Below are 9,671 nucleotides of genomic sequence, written 5' to 3' on the forward strand. Positions count from 1 at the left end.
AGAATGAGCTCTCACATGTGTTTAGGATCTTAGGCATTCTGACAGGTGTAAGGTGGAATTTCAGAGTCATTTTGATTTACATTTCCCCAATGGCTAAGGATGTTGAATATTTCTTTTAGTGTTTCTCTGTCATTTGAGATTCTTCTGTTGAGAATTCTCTGTTTAGATCTGCACCCCATTTTTAAATTGGATTATTTGGTAGTTTGGTGTCCAGTTTCTTGAGTTATTTATGTATTTTGTAGATCAGCCCTCTGTCAGTTATGGGGTTGGTGAAGATCTTTTGCCATTCTGTATGCTGTTGTTTTGTCCTATTGACATTGTCCTTTGCCTTTTAGAAGATTTTCCATTTCATGAGGTCCCATTTATTACTTGTTGATCTCAGTGCCTGCATGATTGGTGTCCTACTCAGGAAGTTGTCTCCTGTGCCAATGCATTCAACGATATTCTCCACTTTCTCTTCTATCAGGTGTTTTTATTTCTTTAAACAATATTCTTCAAAGTCTTAGGATTTATCTCAGTGATAGTGTGCTTATCTAGTATTCATGAAGCCCTGGATTTATTCTCAGAATACATACCCACATGAGACACACACACACACACACACACACACACACACACACACACACACACACTCTCTCTCTCTCCCTCTCTCACACACACATACCCACATGCATACACAGACACAGACACAGACACAGACACAGACACACACACACACACACACACACACACTTAATGACAAACATACAGTCACACAGACATACATACACAGGCAGGCACACAGACACACAGACATACATACACATACACACATACATACACACACACACACACACACACACACACACACACACACACACACAGAGAGAGAGAGAGAGAGAGAGGTGTAGATGTAACCAAAGGTCTTATAAAATAAGAAACACAGAGCCAATTCAGAGAAGACAGCCAAGAGGTCAGAGCTAAGAGCCTCACCCTTCCTGATTCAGGGATCCTCTCCAGCCAAGAGAGCTCTCCGAAAAGGACCTACTTCCTGTGTGTCTGTCCTTAAAGTCTTCCTGTTCTGCCTTGTCATTGGTTGTAAACCCAAACATGTGACTGCCTCGTCACTGCCTGAATGTACCGCCCTCCAGGTCCTTAAAGGCGTGCGCCACCGACGCCATGCACTTGCTATGACTCTGATAGCTCTGACCCCCAGACAACTTTATTTATTAACATACAATTAAAATCACATTTCAGTACAAGTAAAATACCACCACATTTCCCCTTTTCTATTTTAATAAAAAGGAAAAAAAAGAAAAAGGTTATAACTAACAAAAGAAAAACTATATACAAAAGTACAATGACTATATACAATATATACAAGTAATAAATGTCTAAACAATGTCTAGTCCATTTGTATTTGACAAATTCAGAGAAAATAATTTCATTATCTATCCTATTTTGTTAAGTCCAAAATGTATCTAATTCACTTTCTATCCTAATTAATCTTCAACTATAACTAACTAACCTTCAACTATAACTAACTAATCTTCAACTCCCTCAGAGACCCAAGAAGGAAATAATATTAGCTAACAAAAATAAAAACAGAAAGTGCATGCAAGCAACTTCCAAAAAATTTGTGAGTTGACAGAAACAGCCAGCTGCCTGGACAGTCACCTGAGGTTTCTCCACAGTGTTGGGGCATCATCTTCAGCCTATAGGCTTAGCATATCTGACAGACTCATTTGTGAAGTAGGATGTACACAAGGTCGACAGTTCAACCTCACATTGGGTGAGAGCAGTCCATGTACCAGAAACACCTGAATTCCACTAGTGTCATGTCATGATTCAGGATTTTAAATTCTGGAAATTGTTGTTGATTTTTTAATTCAGCTGTCCATTCTTGGCTGTGTATATATGGCTTCATCTTAGCATCCCGTTCTTCTCCACATCCCTCTGTCAAATGCCAGTTTACTATTGCGAGGCGTGAGCTTAGTTACTCTTCAAGAATAACTGTTTCAGCTGCTGTTCCATTGCACATCAGAAGCCATCGGCCCACTGCCTATTCAGCTGCCTTCGAAGAAAAGGGCACTGTACCTTTTCCAAATTGCGAAGGCCACTTCAGGGATGGTGCCATATTGTCCTGGCCTCAGAAGATGCCTTTTGATAAAGCCATAACCACACTCGTTTTGGCAAGAATCAGTAGTCCTTTGTTTCATGTCCTGTCTGTCCATTTTGTCAGCAGTTGATTCAAGGATACTTTGTTGTCCAGTGGCTAACTTTTGCCACAATGAAAGTTAACTCCATATGCAGTTTCTTCAATGCCCATATTTTCTCTGAAGTAGATTGATACTGCCAGGAGCCGACATGTCTCATAATCATAACAAAAAAGAAAAATTTTCTAAGTTATTAAAACATTTTAAATGCCATATTCTGTAGATCTCCGAAGGGTTTGAAGATGACCTGTCTAAAATATATCTGCTCAATTTTTAAAACATATCTAATATGACTACAACTTCTATTGTAATGTCTAACTACTAACTTTCATTTCTTTATATCCTAATAGTTGGTAATAATAACATTCAAGGATCAGAAAATTGCATTGTTAAATGAACGGTATAAGTACAATTAGAAATATACATATAGCATTTTCTAACAATATCAATTTCAATATATATAATTTGTATACAATATAAAACAATCCAATCCAATGTAAAGTATTTAAAACTAGTAATTGTCTTTTCTTCTTTCTTTCTCTTTTTTTTTAAACAAGAGCCTTAAATCTAATCTCCTTTGCTTAGCCTTTTTCCTAACCCTTGACAACAACTTGTAACCAACTCCCCTAAACAATGAAAATTATCCCAGACCCAAAACCCATTAAAAAGACCAAAAAACCACCCACCCCACACCACCTCTTTGGGAATGTGGGCGTCGTATTCTTAAAATTGCTTCCTGCTGGGTATGGGCGAAGTTATCTTTATCCTGAAAGAAAAATTTTAGGTTAATTGTCAAATTCTAGGAAAGGTAACCATATCCTTCATTATCCAGTCTGTGTATAATGCCAAAGTTCAGGGTTTATCTCAAGTCTTTATTCAAGTAGTCTTTGAGACTGGATCATCTCAGCTAGTCATCTCAAAATTGCTCTGAGCACCTTGGAGTTCAAAGCTGATCTGTAGATGATGTTTGTCAGCTTAATGATGTTATTATTGTCCACGTGGAATTGTTGTTGTTGTGGGGCCCCAACTTCTTCCTGGAGACTTCAGTTGATGTTAGGCCTGGCCGTGATTTCCTGCAGAAAACTGATAAGAGACTCGAACACAAAGACATATATATGCAGCTAATTGAAGTCTTTTTTCTAGAATTAATTAATACTCTATATGACCATTCATATCTTAACAAAGGTTAAAATGTATATATATCTATATATCTATATATTAATCTTGTAAATTTTGATATAAAATTTATACTTTATGAAAAGTTTTAAAGAATCAGAATAGAATCAAAGAGTTGAGATTAGTAATAGAATAGTCCCTTACTTAATTTGGCTTTTCTCCTGTCCCATAGCAGAAGATGGCTCTTTTATTCTGGCATGATACAGGGGGTTTGCATTTTCCTTTTAACAACATGCTTGAGTTTAAAGAAGGAGAGAGCCATTCTCCAACTCCAAAGTCAGCTTTAAATTTTAATTGAACTGGGACTATTAGAAGACCAATAGTGTTAAATTTTTAGAGAAAAGCAGAAACAAACATTTAGGAAGACATAAAATTTTTTAGATAATATATACCCATGCGCCGTTTCACTCTGTTTCCTGGGATAGATGATTTGTCCCTTTTCTCAGTTGTCTCATTTGTCCGGTGTTCTTCAGATTCCTTAACCTTCATTCTCCTAAAAGACAAAAACAAAAACCTTTCCCCAAGACTAATTTTGGGGATGTTCCTTTTTGGCAAGTTATTATCTGATTAAATGAAAAGACATGTGTTACTGGTATAAGTTAGTTTAAATTGGATGTTCATGCTTGTTGAAGAACTATCACCTCCTCTAATTAAGAGGTTTCTCTTGTTCAAATCAAACCTTTATCAATTTTGATGGTACCCACAGTTTATCTTCTCCTGTAGAAACAAAAGCAAAACCTCGTCCCCAACGTAACACATACCCTGGTTTCCATTCTGAGGTCAGCACATCCTTAAAGTATATAGGCTGATTTAATTCTGTAGTTTTTTCTATTATCCAATGTCTCTCTGCAGCTGTTGTTCCTTTCTCATTGGCATTAAGAAAATTCAAAGTTAATAGAGCATTATGCAGACTGTTTCTGGGGGTTTTTGTTACCCCTTTTTGTTTATTTAGCATATCCTTTAGAGTTCTGTTTGATCTTTCTACAATTGCTTGACCTGTAGGATTATGTGGTATGCCTGTAATATGCTTTATATTGTAATAAGCAAAAAACTGTTTCATTTTAATAGAGACATATGATGGAGCATTATCAGTTTTGATTTGTGCAGGTATACCCATGATGGCCATAACTTCGAGCAAATGAGTGATTACAGAATCAGCTTTTTCAGAACTCAAAGCAGTTGCCCACTGAAATCCTGAATAAGTATCGATAGTGTGATGTACATATTTCAGTTTTCCAAATTCTGCAAAGTGAAACACGTCCATCTGCCAGATTTCATTCCTTTGAGTACCTTTTGGGTTACATCCAGCTGGTAATGGCGTTTGATTGTAGAAGGAACAAGTAGGACATTTCTTTACTATTTCTTTGGCTTGTTGCCAGGTTATGGAAAAATCCTTTTTTAAACCTTTACTATTGACATGATGTTTTTTATGAAATTCTGAGGCCTCCAGCACATTTCCTATCAATAATTTATCAATCTCATCATTGCCTTGTGCTAGAGGGCCTGGCAGACCAGTATGGGATCGAATGTGAGTTATATATAAAGGATGACTCCTTTTCCTGATTGTATCTTGTAATTGAATAAATAGTGAAGTTAATTCTGAAGCATCAGGGATAAATTCTGCAGTTTCAATATGTAATACTACTCTTTCAGCATACTGAGAGTCAGTTACTATGTTGAGAGGTTCTGAAAAATCCATTAATACCAACAGAATAGCATACAATTCTGATTTTTGAACTGAATTATAAGGACTTTGAACCACTTTACTTAAATTTTCTGATTTGTAACCTGCCTTTCCTTGTTTGTTGGCATCTGTATAAAATGTACGAACTCCAGATATGGGCTTTTCCCGTACAATTCGAGGCAAGATCCAATCAGCTCTCTTTATAAGATCAATTCTATCGCTTTTGGGATATTTGCTGTTAATTTCTCCCAAAAAATTACTGCAAGCTCTTTGCCAAGGTTCACTTTCTGTCCATAATTTTTCAATATCCTCCTTAGTTAAAGGTACGACAATTTCTGCTGGGTCTATTCCTGCTAATTGACGAAGTCTCAATTTTCCTTTCCAAATCAAGTCAGAGATTTTTTCCACATAAGTTTTTAATTTTTTATTTGGTTTATTTGGTAAAAATATCCATTCTAATATAATATCTTCCCTCTGCATTAATATTCCTGTTGGAGAATGCCTAGAAGGTAAAATAACCAAAATGCAATCCAGCTTTGGATCAATACGATCCACGTGTCCTTCATGTACTTTCTTTTCTACCAAGGCCAATTCTTTCTCAGCTTCAGGTGATAATTCTCTTGGACTATTTAAGTCCTTGTCACCTTCTAAGGTTTTGAACAAATTATGCAGTTCATCATTTTTTACCCCAACAATAGTTCTTAGATGAGAAATATCTCCAAATAATCTTTGAAAGTCATTAAGAGCCGGGCAGTGGTGGCGCACGCCTTTAATCCCAGCACTTGGGAGGCAGAGCCAGGCGGATCTCTGTGAGTTCAAGGCCAGCCTGGGCTACCAAGTGAGTTCCAGGAGAGGCGCAAAGCTGCACAGAGAAACCCTGTCTCGAAAAAAAAAAAAAAAAAAAAAAAAAAAAAAAAAAAAAAAAAAAGAAAGTCATTAAGAGTCTGTAGTCGATCTCTCCTAATTTGCACCTTTTGGGGTCTAATTTTTTGTAGCTCTATTTTATATCCTAAGTAATTAATAGAATCTCCTCTTTGTATCTTTTCAGGAGCAATTTGTAATCCCCAGCAAGGCAAAATTTTCTTTACTTCTTCAAACATTCTTTCTAAAGTATCTGCATTTGAGTCAGCTAGTAAAATATCATCCATATAATGATAAATTATAGATTTAGGAAATTTTTTACGTATCACTTCCAATGGCTGTTGTACAAAATATTGGCACAGAGTTGGGCTATTCAACATTCCTTGTGGGAGGACTCTCCATTGAAATCTTTTAACCGGTTGAGAATTATTGTAAGTAGGCACTGTGAAAGCAAATCTTTCTCTGTCTTTTTCTTGTAAGGGTATTGAAAAGAAACAGTCTTTTAAATCAATAACTATGAGAGGCCATCCTTTTGGTAACAGAGTAGGCAAAGGAATTCCAGATTGTAGAGAGCCCATTGGCTGAATTACTTTGTTAATTGCTCTAAGGTCTGTTACCATTCTCCATTTACCAGATTTCTTCTTAATAACAAATACAGGAGAATTCCAAGGGCTGGTTGATTCTTCAATATGCTGAGCATTTAACTGTTCTTCTACCAGCTCTTCTAAAGCCTGGAGTTTCTCTGTTGTTAAAGGCCATTGCTGGACCCATACAGGCTTGTCTGTTAACCATTTTAAAGGTAGAGCTGTTGATGTCTTTGGAAGATCATCAGTTGTTGTGCCCTGTTCTTGTATAATATGGATGGCTGGTGACCACTCAGAATAATGCCTTCTAATATTTCTCTCAGAAACATGTGTTAGTTTATGATTTGTTTCTGAGATTGGAGGGATGTTAATCTGAGTATTCCATTGTTGTAACAAGTCTCGACCCCACAGGTTCATAGCTATGTTAGCCACATATGGTTTTAATTTTGCTCTCTGTCCTTCTGGACCTATACATTCGAGCCATCTTGCACTCTGTTTCACCTGAGATAATGTCCCAATTCCTAACAGTTGAATGTTTACCTCCTGAAGAGGCCAAGTTGGATGCCAAAATTCTGGTGCAATTATGGTAACGTCCGCACCTGTGTCTACCAGACCAGACAACAAAACACCATTTATTTTTATGGATAATTTTGGTCTTTGTTCATTAATAGAAGTTTGCCAAAAAATTTTCTTTATGTTTTCTCCTGAATTTTCTATTCTCTCTGTTTCATCATCCTGAGCAGCATGACTTATTCCAATAGGCATTTGGTTATTTAATTGTTCTGAGTAGTTGTTTCCTCTACGACTGCAGGAAAGGTTTGAACTGGATTTGCTATTGGGGCCTGCATGAGGCCCCTCTGGGAGTTTCCCGAAGACTGAGGCAAAGGATTACCCTGTCTGTCCCTTGTTGATCTACACTCGTTGGTCCAGTGTTTTCCCTTACCACACCTTCTGCATACTCCAGAAGGAAGGGGCAGTCTGTTGCCATTGTTCCTTGAAGAAACATTGTTTCTAGGAATGACCTGTTTACAGTCCCTTTTCAAATGTCCTTGCTTTCCACATCCAAAACATCTAACATTCCTCAAACCTCTTGAAATTGCTTCTCCTACCCACGTATCATCATGCTCATGAGCTTCAACATTAACTGTGTCTCTAATCCAATCTTCCAAAGGTGCAGATCTTGCCTTTAATGGCCTGATTATTGTTTTGCATGCTGCATTCGCATTCTCAAAGGCCAAAGTTTCAATTATTATCTTACTAGCTTCTGAATCCGGGACCATTCTCTTTACTGCTGAAGCCAGTCTTTGTAAAAAATCTGTGAAAGATTCTTTTGGGCCTTGTACAACCTTTGTAAATGACTCAGTTTTTTTTCCTGGTTCCTCAACTCTGTCCCATGCATTCAAGGCTGCTGTTCGACATAAAATTAGGGTTTGGACATCATATAAACATTGTGCTTGTGCTGAAGCATATTGACCTTCTCCAATAAGCTGATCCTGGCAGACTTGTATTCCTTTATCCCTCCACTGTTTTTCTATGTTTTTAGCTTCATCCTTGAACCAAGTTAGCCACTGAAGCCTTTGACTGGGTTCAAGAACAGCTTGTGCCAGCTCCCGCCAATCCTGTGGTACAATCCTATTATATGTTGACCAAGAGTTTAACATTTGCTTTACATACGGGGAATGCATGCCATAAGATACTATTGCCTCCTTAAACCTTCGTAAATCTAACATTTCAATTGGAGCCCAAATATTTTGTGTAGTCATTTGATCAGGCAACTGCTGTATGGTTACTGGACAAACTAAGGGTGACTGTGTGAACACAGGCTTTCTTTCTGTAACCCTATGATCCAATCTTGAAGCAACTTCACTGTTAGTTTCTTCTGTCTGAGTTTTTACAGGTTTATCAAGTTTTTCTAAAGCTGTCATCCTGGCACTTAAATTGATTATCTTTTTAAATTGTAAAATGAGAATAAGCATAGTAATAAAAAGCATAATTCGGTCAACAGTAATCTTCTCATATAGCTGTTCCATTGTCAGACTGTCTAAAATTGCAAACAAAGCCCAATTTTCTTCCAATGAACACAGAAAACCCATTTTTTTTAAATGTGGAAAAAATTTCTCTTTTAAATAGTTTCCTTTAAAATATTCGATATGTTAAGTGACTTACCGAGTCCTCGTAGAACAGTACCAATCCAAGGGAATTTCAAAACAGCCTCCTAGTGTCCGAGGTGTGAATCCAGAGAGAGAGAGAGAGAGAGAACACGCAAGAACCGTAGCCACAAGTTCTGCCTAAGAACTTGAATCCAGCCACGTGTTCCCGCTTGAGCCTAGTCAAGCCTTGGCTCTGGCTACCTTAAGCTCCAACCACGTGTGTTGGCTTTACAGGCAGGGGCCCTGTTCGGCAGGGCAGGCCTGAATTGTCTGTAGCACCGGCTTTAAGCAAGTAGCTCAAAGTTAGTCTGGCCTGAGGCCAAGCCGACCTGGGCCCGGGCTAGGGAGCCGGCCGCCCTGGCGGGAGACCGGACCTGCCGGCCGCCCTGGTGGGAAACGGGACCTGCAGGCCGCCCTGGCGGGAGACCGGACCTGCCGCCAAGCCAAGTTAAGCGGTTTTTAATGGATTCTTGTCACGTTGGGCGCCAAATGTAGATGTAACCAAAGGTCTTATAAAATAAGAAACACAGAGCCAATTCAGAGAAGACAGCCAAGAGGTCAGAGCTAAGAGCCTCACCCTTCCTGATTCAGGGATCCTCTCCAGCCAAGAGAACTCTCCGAAAAGGACCTACTTCCTGTGTGTCTGTCCTTAAAGTCTTCCTGTTCTGCCTTGTCATTGGTTGTAAACCCAAACATGTGACTGCCTCGTCACTGCCTGAATGTACCGCCCTCCAGGTCCTTAAAGGCGTGCGCCACCGATGCCATGCACTTGCTATGACTCTGATAGCTCTGACCCCCAGACAACTTTATTTATTAACATACAATTAAAATCACATTTCAGTACAAGTAAAATACCACCACAGAGAGGCATATACATATTCATATCATCTGAATATTTTATTAACATTTATACGTATTGAAGAATATTTTTCCCGCATGTGGAGATTTCTTCTTGCTCTTCTACTGATACAAATGCTTTTGATTTATGGATAGGATTCGCAGTGTTAATTTCTTCCCTGTA

At 38.3% G+C, this 9,671-nt stretch overlaps 1 protein-coding gene across 1 annotated transcript; it reads right to left on the reverse strand.

The window, feature by feature from the left end:
- Nucleotides 1-6,005: 6,005 nt before the first annotated feature.
- Nucleotides 6,006-9,389, reverse strand: LOC128114644 (endogenous retrovirus group K member 6 Gag polyprotein-like). The gene is made up of 2 exons (XM_052744813.1): nucleotides 9,083-9,389; nucleotides 6,006-9,024 (listed from the first exon to the last, which is right to left on the reverse strand). The coding sequence occupies exon 2, from the start codon at nucleotides 8,591-8,593 to the stop codon at nucleotides 7,274-7,276; it is 1,320 nt and encodes a 439-aa protein (XP_052600773.1). The 5' UTR covers nucleotides 8,594-9,024; nucleotides 9,083-9,389; the 3' UTR covers nucleotides 6,006-7,273.
- Nucleotides 9,390-9,671: the final 282 nt, after the last annotated feature.

The sequence above is a fragment of the Peromyscus californicus genome, unplaced genomic scaffold (assembly GCF_007827085.1).
Source record: "Peromyscus californicus insignis strain IS unplaced genomic scaffold, ASM782708v3 Scaffold_10__1_contigs__length_136768540, whole genome shotgun sequence".
Lineage (NCBI taxonomy): Eukaryota > Metazoa > Chordata > Mammalia > Rodentia > Cricetidae > Peromyscus > Peromyscus californicus.

What these genes read in the sequence shown, in the direction of transcription:
- LOC128114644 (XM_052744813.1), bottom strand. Translation starts at nt 8,593, where the DNA reads ATGGGTTTTCTGTGTTCATTGGAAGAAAATTGGGCTTTGTTTGCAATT.